The sequence below is a fragment of the Pelecanus crispus genome, chromosome 10 (assembly GCF_030463565.1).
Source record: "Pelecanus crispus isolate bPelCri1 chromosome 10, bPelCri1.pri, whole genome shotgun sequence".
In the NCBI taxonomy this organism is placed as follows: domain Eukaryota; kingdom Metazoa; phylum Chordata; class Aves; order Pelecaniformes; family Pelecanidae; genus Pelecanus; species Pelecanus crispus.
This window is the reverse complement of record NC_134652.1, coordinates 15576992-15593407: the sequence shown is the minus strand read 5'-3', so window position 1 is coordinate 15593407 and position 16416 is coordinate 15576992. Positions and strand designations below refer to the sequence as shown.

General features: G+C 45.5%; 1 protein-coding gene across 2 annotated transcripts in view; it reads left to right on the top strand.

The window, feature by feature from the left end:
• Positions 1-16416, top strand: part of SUFU (SUFU negative regulator of hedgehog signaling) — a 92578-nt gene that overhangs the window by 67056 nt on the left and 9106 nt on the right. For both annotated transcript variants that reach the window (XM_075717429.1, XM_075717428.1), the window contains exons 9-10: positions 7168-7302; positions 8479-8617. In XM_075717429.1, the coding sequence (XP_075573544.1) occupies positions 7168-7302; positions 8479-8617 (274 nt within the window). The remainder of the gene's footprint in view (positions 1-7167; positions 7303-8478; positions 8618-16416) is intronic.

Sequence of the window (16416 nt, the reverse complement as noted above, 5' to 3'; positions counted from 1 at the left end):
AGTCCGTGCGCATTAAACAAAAGAACATGTAAATTAATCTTTGGAAACATGACTAATCATTTTGACCATAGGTAACATAATACTCTTGATTACTGCTTGGAAAAATGAGGCGTGTATGAATACAAATGTACTTTACAGTGGCGCATTATTTATTCCCTAGGACCCATCAGCTTGGTAGGTGCTGCTCAGACAGACAAAAAGGCAAGGCTCCTGGTCTCCCAAACTGTGCAGATGCACTCTTGTTGGATACGGTGAGCTCTTACCAATGAGGACCATTTAGATGTCAGGCTAAACACTGCTGCTGCTAAGACCTTAGTGGGCTGGAAGCTCCGATATCAAAGATCAGTGACACTTGTGCAGTCTTGCTTCATTCGGTATTTAATTTCTTAATGTAATAAGTTCTGGGGACAAGTCTTTAATTTTCCCTGGCAATTAGCTCTTTGCTCTCCTGTGAGGTAGGTGAGTAGTATCTCCTCTTTACAGATGAGGACAGAGGAGTTAATTTGTCACAGTTGCAGTGAGAGCCAGGGTTGGGATAGGGGAATTCTTGACCTTTTCCACCCCTCAAGGGTCCCCTCGATCACACAGCATTGCTGAAAGTGATGTTTTTCTGCCCCTTGGCTGACTCAGACCATTCTACTGCTCCTGTGAGCTGAGGCATGGATTAGAAACCTAGAGCTAGCACACTGCATTACTGCACATGTTGAGGCTAAAATTATCAGTAATTGCTGCATTTTGTTGTGCCAGGATTCAAGTAATGCCCACACGCATCACCAGTGTCTGAAGGTGAGGCTTGAGTGGTAGAAAAAGGTCTCCTGAGGCTGTGTTACTTTTACAAGGCTTTTCCAGCATCTCTCTGCTGTTTATTGCTCTCCCTCTTCTCAAGAAGGATAAAGCAGTGTGGTTCAACATGCCCGATTCCCGTACTTTTGTCTGGGATTTCCCAGATAACTGTGCGTGCGCTGGTCCCCTCATGCACAGCGGTCATTTGTCCAGGGACCCAAAACAGATGCCCCAGAGACTGCAAATCCCATCTGCATTCAATTTCCAGGCAGAAAGACAGGTTGAGTCTAGGGAAACCTGAACATACGGTAGCTCTGTGCCCATGTGCTAATTCCATCCAGCCCTGAACAGTTTCCAGCTGTGCAGGGAAATGAAGGCAGGTTCCTGGCAAGCAGAACAGGGAGCAACCCTCCGGCAGGTGGGGCTGGCAGGACTGTCCTGGCTGTGACCTTCTGGTGCACTGCACCCTGAGCATCTCAGGTTGCTGCCTTTCCCTTGTGGGAAGAGGGAGGAGTTGTGTCACTCCAGAAGTCCTCCCAGGATAACCCCAGACTGACACACGGTGTGCCTGGTTTGGAACGCATGAGTAACAGTGGCATCACTTGCAGGACTGGAGTTCACTGCCCATGCAGTTCCTCTGACTTGGTAAATAGGGCATGCTGATTTCTCCTTTCAGTGAGTAGCATTGGGTTAATGCACATTAACAAGCTCCATCTGAGCAGCGTTTCGGAGGAAGCTCTGACAAGTAATATCAAGATATAGGATTTGCTTCGAGGCAAGTCTGCAATTTACTTCTCCCAGTTGCACTGGGTTTTGGTTGCTGCTTTACTTGGGCGGAGGGGAGCTGTTGTCTGTGTAGTTGGTTTCCTGTCTTCAGTTCTTGGAGGCAAACTTTTACATAAAGGGGAGCATTTCAGCATTCTCTGAAACTGTCTAGTTCTGGCTAGACTTTCTGATTCTGCAACCACTAAGCAGTAAGTTTCCAATCCAGTCCTGCTTATTTAGGCATGCTCGCTCATCGAGACGCCATTCAGTGGTGTCTTGCTTGAGTAAGGAATGCTGAGTGCGGGGAGGCAATATACTTTAGGGAGCGTCTCTCAGCATGAGGCTGAGTGCTGGGTGACAAGCCTGCGAACTAGGAAAGCAAAAATCTGGAAAACCAGTGTCAGTAGAAGTCCAGAGCGGTCACCATGCTAATAATTTGCACTTCTACATAGCTTTCCCCATCTAAGGATCTAAAAGTGCTTTGCAAACATTGACTTAATCCTTGCAACACCCCTGTGTGGAAAAATGTCTCAGTTTTATAGACGGGGAAACTGAAGCATAAAAAGAGTTATTTGACTTTGCCCATGAGTCTGCAGCGTGCCAGTGGCACAGCCTAAATCTCTCAATCCCAGTTCAGCTGCAGGTCTGGAACAGTCTGGTCCCTGCAAGCACTGACAGTAGTTATTATGCAGCTTTCCAAAGGGATATGTGAGTGGCAAGAACATTGTTGCTACTGGCATTGTCCTTGGAGCCCTTCTGTGCCAGGAAATGCACAGAGAACATCTTCACCGTCCGGTTTAACCAGGATGACGAGCACCCAGGTCTGAGCACTCGAGCTAGCCTTGTCTCAGTGTGACCACAGCAGGAGCTGTGTAACCATGTCCTCCCCATTATTGCATTTGCCTCTGTGCATTCGTGACGTGTCCAGTAACTCTGTGTGCCAAGATGCTTAGGGCTCTTTCCCACAACTGCTGGTTTGCCCTTTAGGGGAAACTGGGAAAGACACTGGAAGATTGCCGGTACTTAGGTGATCTTTGACCATAACTTCATTAGGGAGTGAAGAGGTTTGAAATAGCCACAGCTGGGAAGGGAAGAAAAGGGGGGGGGGGGGGAAGTGGTCCAACCTTTCTCTCCTAGATGTGTAAGCTTGCACTAATAGTTTGCATTTGGTAAGTCACAGTGCTGGGTTTTGTACCAAGGAAGCAAAGAGCAGTGACTGTAACTCCGGTTAGTGATGCAGTGGGCACCCACTCCTACAAAAGAGCCTCTGCCGTGGCCAGCTTCCAACAACATGTCCTTTCTGATTTTAGTACCTGGGAGGGTAACTTGGAAATGTGGTGAAATTATGCCCCATGTCAGCGACAGAGCTTGGAAGGGAACTGAGACCTCCTTCCGTGACAGATCCATGAGATCAAGCGCTCTGATCATAAAGCAAAACACAAATGCAAGAATAAATAAACCTTTCTTAATCCAATCAACCTGGTTATTCTTGAATCCCATAGAATAACTGCCAGTGGGGTTGCTTGAGAAGAGGTTGCTATAAACATGACTTACAAGGAGGGGACATCCAAACTTTGTGCAACCCAGTGATTGCATTGGCGATTTTCCAGGATCCCCACGGGCTGCTGCTAATTGGCATAAAATTAAGCAGGTTGCAGCCACTCTCATCTTTAATACGACGAGAGGGCCCCTGGGATGCTACAGGTTCCAGCGTGTGGCTGCTCACATCGCGAAGGAGCATAGCACGCTGGGACGTGTAGTTTCCTTGGGCCCTTTCTCCCTGTTGACAGAGGTCTGGGGAAGCCGCAGGCCACAGGGGACACCTTTGCAATGGTTTGACCATCCCTCCCTCTCAAAAAAAAAAAACCCCAAACCCCAACCAAAAAAAAAAAAAACCCCAAATATGGCTTTGGTTAAGTTCATGGACTGTTAATCAGCATTCACAAGATTTAAAAATAAAAAAAACCACCCCAACAAACATCATTTCCTCCCTCTCTCCTCCACCCAGAAGCAGACTACTGGTAGAAACTGAAGCTGGAAAAAATAGTTGAAAGTCAGCTTAAAGTCACCTTGGTAACTGCAGCAATACACTTGCCCAGAACAGGAGACATCAAACCCAACTACAAACAGCTTTAAAGAAACAAAAAGAATGTAATCATCTAAAGAATTAATCTGACAACTGCCCACGTTTACACCTCCCACAAGCTCCCAATCAGAGGGAAATGCGTTTTAATCTCCTCCAACTCCCCTCCAGTTTCACAAAACACGAGATGTGCAGTCCTTAAACTGGGGCATTTCCGGCATGCTGCTTCCATTTAAATCTACTGCCTTTCCTAATGCAGCAGCCCTGGCTTTTGCAGACTTGTTTTTTCTGGACACTGAGAAACATGAATTTTTTTGTGTGGGTTGGATGAAGTATTAAATCTGGAATAGACAAAGTTTGCAACATTTTACGTGATAGTCAGCTAGATCTTAGTCATAACAAATAAAACTCCACTAGCGTTTCCTGCTGATTTATTTGGTGATGGGGTGGAGGAAGCAAAGGCTTACGGGTAACTGACAGTCATAAAACCAGGGATGTTAGTGTTAGAAAGCAAACTTTCTACATTTTTCTTATGAGGCTGAAAACTACAAGCTGTGGATGGCAGCATGTGTTACGACATGAACTTTTTACAAATAACAACCTAGAAGTCCTGCCGACCCTGCATCTGGGCCATCACCCTTTGGAAGGGTCAAGCACAAGGATTTCCATTCCCAAAGGAAGAATTTTAATAGGTCTTGCTGAGTCCCTGTGTCATGAGACATGTTCCAGAATCTGAAAGTGATGGCACTGTGGCTTTGTGTTATGCACAGTCCACAATACGTCCAGAAGTGCCCACCACACAACCCTCTGGTTTAGAAAGGTATACCTTAGCTAGAAGGTTATTTGGTTTCTGCTACTGGAGTTTCACCCTTAACTTTAAATAGCTGAAATTATGTGAGCTCCACTAAAGTGAAACAAGAAACACAGAGACCGTGACTATTTTGGAAAAGTTTTGTGGAAAGGATTAATAATTTCATGTCATTCAAAGTATTAACTACCATTTTGCTTCACTCCTTCACCTTTTTGACAGAAGGGCTGGTTACTTATTAATGTGAAGTCATAATTATTGACAGCCTTAAAGTCATGACAGTTCCGTTTGATAGTTATACATTAGTCAACATCTTCTCTTGAGTGTGTAATGACAAACAGCATTTGCTGTTTTTAATAAGACTGAGAAAGCTTTGCCCCTTGCCTCCAGAATGTTGTCGTCATTTCTATTATTGCATTAACAACCGGAGGCTGTTTCCCCTCAGGACCGTGGCCCCATTGTGCTAGCAGCTGTACTGGCTAGCATGGTGGAAACCGAAAAACCCACCTTCAGCTCGGGGGGTTTGGAGCCCAGGGGTATGGGGAACTGTCCTGTGGCTGTCTGTCCTTCCGAAGCATGAACCTACAGTAGCAATTGCCTGGGAGGCTGTGTTATGGGACATGCCTGGTGCACTTAGGCAGTCCAGGTGAGAAGGGCACAGTCTCTTGTCTGTAGCAATAACGCTGCTGTAAAACTCCTGATCTGCTCCAGGGTGTGTTAATTCTGGAACTGCATTTAACAGCGCAAGCTTATGGCCTGCTTGAAAACCATGCGTTGCTAATGGCTGACCCTTTTGGTAGGAATTGATAAATGCATGATTGGAAGCGGTAGACCACAGGCTGACTTTCCCACAGCTCACTGTGTATATAAGATCTGATAAGGAAGTTGAGGCAAAGCTTAGCTTAAGGTCAACTGATCATTAATCAACTGTAACTGCACTTCTCAGGTAATCAGCCTGCAAAATGCTGGCCCACTCCACTCTTTGAAGACCCCACCTACAAAGAGCTGTAAAATGTTTGCTGAAGTACATTAAACACAGCTTTAAGTGCCACCTATAGACTGCAAAGCATGTTGTGTCTTTTGCTTCAGGGTTAACCCACCAGACTGACACTGCTGACTGTCAGTCCATCAGCCCACGCCATGTATAAGCTGTATCCTGACCTACTGCGTCCTTGCTGGGTCCGTTACTGCTTTTATGTGGTGCTAAGGCAGAACATGGGACATGTTTTACAGTTTTTGTCTTGCACTAAGCTGCTCTGATTTTTTTTCTTGCATGTCCCTCACCTGCAGGGTATTGGGTTATTTGCAGGAAGGTGCTGTGAGGTATCAGCTTAGCTTGTATCCTCATTTCAGAGTGGGCAGCTCAGCAGCCTGGGTGAAAGGCTCACCTGGGACTAGGTGACCTGGCAGAGGTAATAGGCTGATCTGCTTTGGAAGCCACACTGAACTGTATTACTACGTGTGTGGTAGATGGGAGTAATTTTGGGACAGCACCCAAATGTAAAAGCAAGTAGAGGTGTGATCTAAGTCTGCTCATGAGGGTCAAGCTGTTTCTTTACAATTATTTCCAGATGTATGTTAAAGATGGCTCCGCTTGGGTGCAGGAAGGATCTAGGCTTGTTTTAACAGTGTTCCCAAATGGAGCCACAGCCTGATGGCCTCGTTTGGCTTTTGGTCTGTCTGGCACAATGGAACCATATTGCAATATGGCATCTTTCAGCTCCCTCCTGCTTTCCCCATCCGCCTCTTCTGGTCATTCTGTACTATAGAAACTATCTTAACGAAGTCTTACCTCTATTAAGTTCATGTGGAATGCCAGTTCACAAAAATATGAATCAGATATCAGAAACATCGCATTGGTCCATGTCATCTGCAAAAATCATAACCCCCCCATCCTTCATTCTTTGTTCTGGACTATTGAGTAAGGGATTACGATGATGCTCTTTGAACATATAAAGTGTTTATGGTCAAGTATTTTGAGATATACCAGGATTCTGTCTGGCAAAGTTCCTAATCATGTTAACAACATAACCTTTAGTCATAGCTTCACAATATGCTGGCTTTGCAGAAATGAATTAATAAATAAGAAAGCAAAGCTGCATTGTCTTAAAGCAGCCCCACTTACAAGGGAAAGCAGTCTGCGGATGTCCTACTTTTCACATGCAGAGTCCATCTTTTGGCTGTTGCACTTGATGCTGGTGGAAGCAGAGTGTTCTCAGAACCTTTTGGTTGAGCTGTGGAAAGGAATTCTTTGGAGACAATTGTAGGGATGCCTCAGACCTCAAAAGATATTTGAACAAGAGCACAAGGGACTGGACAACTCCTTCCTGCAGGCCACTGCCTAAAAAATCCCGAAGATAAAGCAAAAGCAGGAGGGAGGGCACACCTAGTAATTCTTCCAAGCCATTTTATAGTGGTTTGGCATTTTGGAGAGTGTAGTTTTGCTCTAGTTCTTCCCAGAAATTTTATTTCTTGTATGCTGGGAAGAGAGGCACCATGTATGTGCACCAATTCAGATCCTAGGTCATCAAATCAAGGTGAAGAGCTGCATGCTGCAGCTGATAATCTGAGGGAGGCTGTGTCTCTGTAGGGGTGATGAAAACTCAGATGTGTCTTCATAACAGTTTGCTCCTGTGTCCTTCAATATTTGCACAACCGCTCTGAAACACAGCAGAAATAGCATGCAGCACTGGGATCCTAAATACATACATTTTGTCTCTTCTCTTAGAAGCCGTAAGGACAGTTTAGAAAGTGAGAGCTCAGCAGCTATCATTCCTCATGAGCTAATCCGCACGAGACAGCTGGAGAGCGTACACCTGAAATTTAACCAGGAGTCCGGAGCTCTCATTCCCCTCTGTCTAAGGTGAGTGAAGCCGTCCTCCTCCTCAGCTTGTGCTAACATGCCGCTTTTGCCTTGTGGCATTGTTTCACCATACAGACATGCATGCAATGGGTCTTTAAAGGCCAGAGCTGAGATATTTTGCCAGAACACATTAGAAACAGATGATTCTTTGCATGTGCGTTCATTCTTTTTATGTCCTCCAGTGTATTTTGAGTGCTGAAATAGGACAGGGTTAGTATAGGGATTTTTTTATTAGTCTAATGCTGGCAACTCTGTGATAAAGAAAGGATGTTTTACTATATTCTGTCAAAGAAAACTGAAGTTGTTAATTCTGGCTTATGGACTTAGACATGAGTGGTTGTGCAAAGCCTGTTTGCAGTCAGTTTATGCATGCAAGTGTGTTTTTTAGACAAATTATGTCACTTGCATGATTGAAAGAACAAAACATTGCATGCATACATTGTCATTTGAAGGTTCAGGCTGTGCATACTACTGTAAGTGACTTTTCTACGTTTCCACAATTTCAGTCAGCACTATTTTTAAAAATACCTGTGGAGGTTTTCCCCCTTGCATGTTGGAGGCCATGCATGCATGTCACACATGCTCTGAGTCTAAGTACCAGAGCCATGATTTTCCCTGTGGAAAGCACTGAATGAAAAAAAGGGAAGTGATACTGTAGATGGTCATGTCTGTATATTTTCTAGGCATTTGCTTAAGTAATAGCAGGTTACATTTGTCAAGCACCAGGGAAACAGATCACTAGGTGTTGTCATGGTAGGTAAGTTTGGCCCCACCGATGAACCTGCTTAGAAATGCATCTTCACATTCCCACATGATGTGGAGTCTGGATTCCTTTCTGCAGTTTTCATGTTACTGAAAGACTGGCAGTCCCCTGCCCTTACATACATCAGCACCTCATCATAGGGGTGGTCATGCAGTGGGACTTAGATGTATTCTAGTTCTGTAATAAGGCCCTGAGATTAACAGGGAGAGATAAGGAGGAACTCCCTGCCTCAGAAGGAGGCTTGTGACCTGCTTTGTGGAGCACATCATTTATATATTCCTGAAAAATTAATAGTTGCTGCCTTCAAAATGGTTTCCCATGCTGATGGCAGAAGCTATAGTGATATATCTTCATCATTTTGTTGAATGCTGCCCACACCCTCTCAATTCACGCACGTATGTTTTATTCCCCAGGGGAAGGCTCTTACATGGACGGCACTTTACATATAAAAGTATTACAGGGGATACAGCAATCACGTTTGTATCAACAGGAGTAGAAGGAGCCTTTGCTACAGAAGAGCACCCCTATGCAGCACATGGACCTTGGTTACAAGTGAGCAAGCCTCCTTCCTTTTTCTCCCCCTTCCTCCTTTACTGTGTTCTAAAAATGATCCTGCTGAGGGCTTATGTGGTTTAAAAGTGTAAAAAACCTGTATTTTCTGCTGCAACATCTCTCATAGCTCTTGTGTAATATTTTCAGTAATTATGGACTCAAAAAATAATGGTGAAAAGTTACTATTTATATTAATGGAACTCAAATTGATAAGCAGTGGCTGGAAAGTTCAAAAATCATCTGTGAATACACTAGTGTCCATTTCCTGGAGTCAGTGAACACTTTACAGGCTGTATTTACTCTTGATTTCTTCCAGAAAGGAATTTGGGGAGGCAGAGTGGAATGACCTAAACAAGAATGGAGCCAGGGCGGAAGAGCTAGAAAGCTGTGGGACTGTGATCCTACAGAGCCAAGATCACAGTTTTACGTCATCCCTAACAGGAGAGCAGCACAGAGAGCACAGCTTCTTTCAGTTTTAGCTCTCTCCTATTGATTCTTTGACAAAAGCTCGTGGTTGCTTGAAGCACCCACACATTTTCTGCACCCGGATTTTTTCTGTATCACAGATTTTCCTTGGAAACTCCCCATCTGCTTGGTGCTGGGGGTCAGCCCTACAGAGCAGTGATGCACTAATGATATGATGGCATAGCACTATTCTAACCTTGAATTTCTTCATGGTTATAAACATATTGTGAAAAGAAAAAAGCTTTGGGGAATGCATTTGTTCAGAAAAGCCCATCTCTGAGAGACTACATGCGTGCAGTATGTCTCTGCATTCCCTGTTACTGTGGCATTCCTGCCTCCCCTTCTGTTTGTAAGGCAGGGGATTGTTTTAGCATTGCAGCGTTGCAGTTAACCTTCCAGTGACTTGTTTCCAAGGCATTCCACTGCCCGTATTCATACGTCTGGAGGACATCATACCTTGAAATCTGTACGACTTGTAAAGGAGCTGATCTTGGCTAGAATCATCTTCTGTGTAGGGATTTTCAAAGAGCTTGTGTGCTTTGATTGTACTGACTGGAAAGTGCAACACTCCTGTAATGATTAACAGCAAACGGTCAGGTTTAAGGGTGGGTCATTTGCTGTTGGTTCCTGTGCTTGCCAACACACGATACACAGGATCTTGTGACTGTGTCAACTCCAAACATAAGAGTATTTGTTTGCATTTACATCACATCTCAAAATGTATTGATGTGTAGTGTAGTCAGGTAACCTCTAAACAGTGAAGAATAGCAATAATTAGGTCACCATTCAGACATGTAACTAATATTAACCCTTATGAACCTGTTTGCTTCCATGCCTGCTGAAAGTTATGGAAGTTTTTTGGAGTAAGTGGGAGGGAAAGGTGGAGAATTGCTGGCTTCTGAGGGGTAGAGAGAAGCAAGTTCCCTCTGTCTCCTACACAAGGTCAACTTATTGGATCTTCTTGTCTGATGTGACCAGCTCTGCTGCTGGCTCCTGCCCCGACCTGTGATGAGAATGAAGGAGGACAGACTGGGTGGGGGAGGAAGGGAGGCTAAAAGCAGCCTGGGACAAGAGGAGGAGCACCCGGTTGTGTGAGATATGTGTGGGAGTGTCTGAGGCTCTTGGCTTAATATGCAATGGGAGGCTTGATCCGTGCTCAGCAGTCCCTTGTGGTGTTGGGAGCGGAGGAGGGAGGTTCATGTGGCTTTACTTCAGAAGTAAAAGAAGTTGTGGTGCATAAAATTTCCAAGGAGGCGAGCTGTGTTTGGTTTAGTCCCTTGCAGCCTGGGCTGGCCAAGTTGGCAAGCCCCGCCAAGCTTTCACAGCAAGGCCCAGAGAGGATTTTCCTCCTCCCTCGCTTGGGACCCCGGGCGCAGCGATGAGCTCCAAGGAGAGTTGGTGGCTGAAAGCAGATCACTGCAATGCAGGGGCTTGTTGCAAAGACAAGTAAATGGAGGGACTGTGGAGAGGAAGAGAGAAGGCAGGCATCTCCTCCTGTGGACTTTTTCCCTATCTTCAGGGAGGAATAAGAGCCTGAAAAATCTGGCCTCGACTCTGCAGCAGCCAGAGAGTGGGTCCTCCTGAGCCTGAGCTTTGGTACAGCAAAAGCCCAAACCTGCAGACTAAACACAGTACCTCCTGTTTAGATCTTGTGGGCTGGAGTGGAGCGTGTCCAAGGTGGGACAGGCCGGAGGGCTGCTGCACAGCCTGTCAGCCCCCGCTGCCCGGGCTGAGCAATGAGCTGAGAGTCGCTGGGCTCCAGTGGAGGGTTAGCAGACGACAGGAGTTTGGCAGGTCCCAGCGCCATTCCTAGCAGACAGGTGTCCGTATCACCGCCACAGCTGGTACTCGGCAGGAGCTGTTTTAGCAGTCTCAGCAGAAAAGGCAAGGAGTCATTAGATCACAGAGATTGTACGCCCATTTCTATCGACAGTCTTTCCAGGTCACGTTTGAGGCACGTTAGTAGGGGATGCCTGTCCTGCTGCTGCCCATGCTCTGGGGATGATTAGATTATTTCATTCTCCAGAGCTGTCAAATTGGCACCTTTCCCAAGTACTTGGATTTTTTTTTTTTTTTTCCCATTTAAGTAACATTTAATTAGTTCTAAGAAGCTAAATTCTATTAAAGGTCTAAGCATGTCAGGCTGGTTTATTTCTGAACTTCTTCCACTGTGTCATGTATTGTTGAATAGGGAAATTGCTTTGACTCAGAAATGTACAAACATATTCAAGAAGTCCTCCTTGTTAACACTAGACTCCTGTTTATATGCTAGTTACCGTGGCAAAGTCTCTGATGTGTAACACTTGCATTAACATTACACATGATCAAAGGCTTCCGCGGTTCGTTCTTCCACTTCCCCTTCCCCCAGTGCTGTGACAGCAGAGCCCCCACAGTGCCTCCTGAGCACCTCTCCTCTCCTTTCCAAGGGGTAGATGTTCCAGATGCACAGGGAAAGGCTGTGCAGGAGGTGTCTGGCCCCATGTTGGAGGGTTAAGGATGCTGATCATGCAGACAGACTTTGACATTAACTGCCCCACAGTGACATTTGTATTTGTGGTGGAGTGTCCAAGGTTCTTGGTCCAACATATGAGCTGTGACAAGCATGCAATTCATCACAGATCAACCTTGTTTGTCTCTAAACCTGCCCAAAGCAGGGTGAGGTTGTGCGTGTTCTCCCTCCCTCCCTTATGTTCCAGCAGATGATAGAGACACTCTGTTGAAATGTGTTACTGATCAAGCCTGGCCCAATAAAGTTGCCTGAGCCTTTAATACATATTAATATTATCCTGGGGTAGTTTGTGTCAAAGCCTGTCAGTATGCATCATCCTTTGGGAATTACCATCATTAAGTCTCCAGTGATGGGAGTCAGGACATGCTTCTGCAAAGCTCCTCTGCTTTTATGTGGAGCTCTCTGCCCATCTAGCACAAAGCAGACTGTTCTCCCCTCCTACCTTGCTCACCTGGACTGCTTACTCTCCCCAGAGGGGAGAAGGAGGTTTGTTTAACCCTACCTTTAGATAATTTCTGCTCCTGCTGCTTTAGGCAGTCATTGTTCTAGGGAAGAAGATGACACTCAGGTCTTTGATCATGTGCAACGTACATGTTACGCATCAGATATTGCTGCAGACTCTGACAAGCCAATACAGTGCAGTAAAAACAAACCTATAGTTAAAGAGTCCTCATTAACTGCAAAACCTAGCACACAGAATTTAAGAAATATATCTGCACTTTAGCCTTGCCCCTGTTACACATGTGTATTTCAAGACTATATTTAATTGAAGGATCATATATATTTTTTACATAGTATGCGTGCCTTATTCAGTGCACAAAGTTGCAGCGTGTTTGGGGGATGAATCAGGAGTGTAGAGTAAAGTAGACTCTTGTGTATAGAACTTCCATTTTGTTCGTTTGTCAAAATTAGAAGGTGTGTACTGAATGAGGCAGGTAATTGCAGAAAAATCACAATAGTCTCATGGCGAAGCCTGTTAAATGTTGCCCTGGAGAATTGGATCCTGTCCCTGCCTCTACTGCTGTGTTCTTTCTCAATGCTATTCCAGAGTCTTAAGCTAAAATGTTCTTAGGTGGCAAGTGAGTTTGTGTTCCTTGTTTTCTGGACGGTCGGCTTGAGACCTGAGGTCTGTTCTTATGTTCCCAGCAGCAGGAGGAGGCCGGGAGGAATTCCTCTGCAGATACCCCTGTACCCTGCAGGGCTGAGTGGGCTGGAAAATGGGGACCTGCAAGTCTTGAGATGGGCACCCGCAAGAAGTGGACATTCAGACTCAGTTTTCTCTTCACTAATTTCCCCTTGTCTGTTCAGGAAAACCTTCTTCCAGTCATCCTGTGAAGATTAATTCAGTGCTTGCCAAGCATTCCAGCTCCACAGATGAATACCAGAAACAATTTCAGGAAGAGATTAAAATTCATTCTTGCAGGTCAGGAGAGAGAAAGGATCTCTCCAGAGTAGGGGGTCAGATTGGGAGTCAAAGACCCATGTTCAGCTCCCTGCTCTTGCAGATTTTCTCCGTGACTTTGTTAGGTCTCTTAGCTTCTTCTAGCCTCCCTCCCCCATCTGCTGCACGGAGAGGAGCACTTCCCTGCCTCACAGAAATGTGAGGCTAAGCACGTCAGAGGCTGCGAGAGTGGTAAGGACAGTAAGATTAGGTACTTCCAGTTTAATCCATGCTGGCAGTAGTCGGATGGAGCGTACTAAATAAAGGGGAAGAGAGTAGGAGGGAACAGGGAAACAACATGAATGATAATAAAAAGAAATGATGACTAATGCTGCATTCAGTGAGCAGAACCATCCTGAGGACTGAGCAGGGCAGAGGTCTTGTGGGAGAAAATCTGCAGGCAATCCTGTGATTACAGATTTGTTTCAGCAGACGTACGCTGGGGCCAAATTAGCATGGGGCAGGCAGTCCCTGTGCAGCCATTTCCAAGGTTTTGTATGCCCGATGTCGCTGGTCTCTGCGTGTAGAGGATTTTTTTCCAGGTAATTTACTCACTTGCAGAATTAATCCTGTTAGGCAGATGGAGGCCATGGTTCATTTGCAGTTGGCACCCTCTGATTCTCAGCACAAGGTCTGTGTCTCCGCATGAGCTGAGGAGCTCACAGCAGCGGTGGGGTATCATCCCCTGGCACCAGCCGCTGCTGGAGGGTGCTCCTTGCTCGCCTCCCATGCCAGTAGGTTCACAACATCCGGCAGACTGCGTGTGGATGCTGAGACTGTAAATGGGGTTCTCCTCCAGTCTCCCTGCCCTTTGTGTCGCCTCTGGCTTTGGCCTCTGATCTGCCCTCCATGCTGTTTTTCTGTGTCTCTGTCTTCCCCTCATCCTGGCCTGTCTCTGCTTTCCTCTCCTCCCCTTCATTCAAGTTGGCAAATTCCTTCTCCTCCTCCTCCACACAGCCTGACTTCCAGCAGAAACGCTGAGAGCGCTGGAGAGTTTCCCTGCCTTTAGTCCTGATGTGCCTGGTGCCATAGCAATCCCTCGCTGCTCAGAGGAATGATCAGAGGAAAAACTACTCCTTAGCTACCTCTGCCCTGTGTTTGGGGCAGAGCTGCCTTGGGCTGGGACATGCTCAATGAAGAAGGGCTCTTCAGTACATTTTTCTGCCTTTCTCTGAAAGGCTATGAACGAACTGACTTTCAGAGGCTTCTGATTCAGCAAACCATTTTCACGACGGGGAGAAAGACTTTCCCTTGACCTCCAGAGCACTTTTTTGCTAATCTTTGTCGCCCTCCTCATAAGGGGTAGTTCTTGTGCTTTGCGACAAAAATGATCATATGCATTTGTTAGTACTGTCAAAAAATACTTTTTCCAAAATACCTCTCTGAGATAACTTGATTCCTTTTCCCTTAAAAGCCTTTTCAAAAAAATCAAAACCAAGGCATCCAGCATGGAAAAATAAGTTGAGACTTAGGACGGCAAGGTCAAACTTCTCATAGAAAATGTTAAATGTGCCTGTAGGCAGGATAGGTACATGGAGGCTGTGGGAAGCATCCAGCATTCAGAACTATCAACATGCGCTATCTATGCTGGCAGTTGCGGGGGGCAGGGGAGAATTACTGTGAGCAGGGTCATGGGGAAAATCCATTCTTTTGGTTTGGCAACCTAAGTGAAAAATCTGGGAAAGAAGATCAGACTGAGCCCAATCTTTAAATATTTTCAGTTTTTCTTGCTGAAACAAAAGCCTTAAAGAGACAAAAAGCTGAAAAAAAAACCTTTTGTGTTGAATGAAACCAGAAATAGAAGGGTTTTTTAAATAAAAACAGAAAAAAAATATCTAGTTTTGCAGAATGGAGCTGGAGTTGTTAGAAGTTTTGTCTTCTCTAATCAATATTTGAGGGATAAAACACTCAGATATGATATGGGAAACTCAGATTTTATTCCTTTCCTTTTACTTGAACCCCTATTTCTACTTCTTGGCTTTCTGGGCACAACTATAGGGTATTTTGGTTCTTCCTCAGCTCATCCAATTGGACTGGTTCCACATCATATAAAATACTGAATTAGTCACAGAGACAGAGAGCACAAGAGAATGACTCTGTTCCGGTAGAGTTAGGACATTTCCCTGGAAATGAGCACATCTGGTTCTTCTCTCTGCTATACCACATGTTAAATCATTTATGCACGTTGGCATAATGGCAGCAGCAGAGGTTCAAAGCAACGTTTGAAAGAGCTACTCTGATGCTTCAGATGCTTGCTTGTAAGTGGCAGCTATGGGTCGAGTCCTCTCCTGAAGAGATAGGGATTGATTTTGGTCTCCCCAAACTTGAATAGATGTGTTATGCCTAGTATGGTGAGTTTAAGGACAACACCCACAAGCTGGTATGAGTCATATACAACTACAACCTGCTCTTCTCCAAAGCAGTTTTATGCATCTACCCCAAGAAAAACTTTTTCAGAATCTTTTGGGTGGCTTTCCCCAAATTTTTGAGCAGGTCTAGGAAATCTAAGCTAACACTTCTCCAGTAAGTCTATTGTCTTCCCAAGCACTCCTCAGAACCTCACTGCATTATCCCTTTGTGGTTTTCTTCCTCACTGCTGAATGAGACACTGGCAAACACTGGCACACTGGGTTAGAAATGTCCCGTTAGGTCATCATGATCCTCCCTGTATCAACTCTCCTGCGGCGTGTTCTCTAGTACTTTGTCCAGGCTAGTTTTGGATGAGTCAAGTTCTTTCATCCTTCTTAAGCCGACTGACTATCCTGCTACCTAATGCCCCTCCCTTGCTACTCAAACTATATTTTGGCTACTTTGTGTAGGTTTTCTTCCACCCACTTGGAGCATTCCCTGAAGTGACTGTTCTTCCTTTGCTTTTTCACTCTGAAAGAATTGGTATTGCCTGTTGTCTTGGCTCCCTCGTCAGCCCTCTCCCCAGCTGAGCCAAACTTCATGCGTTCACTCAAAGCAGCCCTGTCTGCAAGACAGATCTCATCAGGCTGGGCTCTGAGGAGCTCAGGTCCCTGGGATCAGCCTTGTAGTTGGGAATGTCATGGAGAGATCCCACAAGGTCAAAATCTTTCAGCATCATCATATACTTCCTCTTCTGGGATTGTAACATCGCGGTGTGAAGCAATAGGGTCCCTGAGGCATCTGTGAGTGGATGTTTTTCCTTTACAAGGAGGGTTGTGAATCTCCTGGAAGAGCAACAGTGGAATTTCCCATCAAAGGTGTTTGTTGCAATACTGGTACCTTTGAGGCTGTAATGAGAGCTGTGGTGGATTCAGGCAGCAAGGTGACTTCTTATGACAGTGTCAGGGCTGGGCGTGACGTAGAAAGATACAGTGACAAGGCCTCTGCCGTGAACCACTTGCAGTCAAAGCAAAG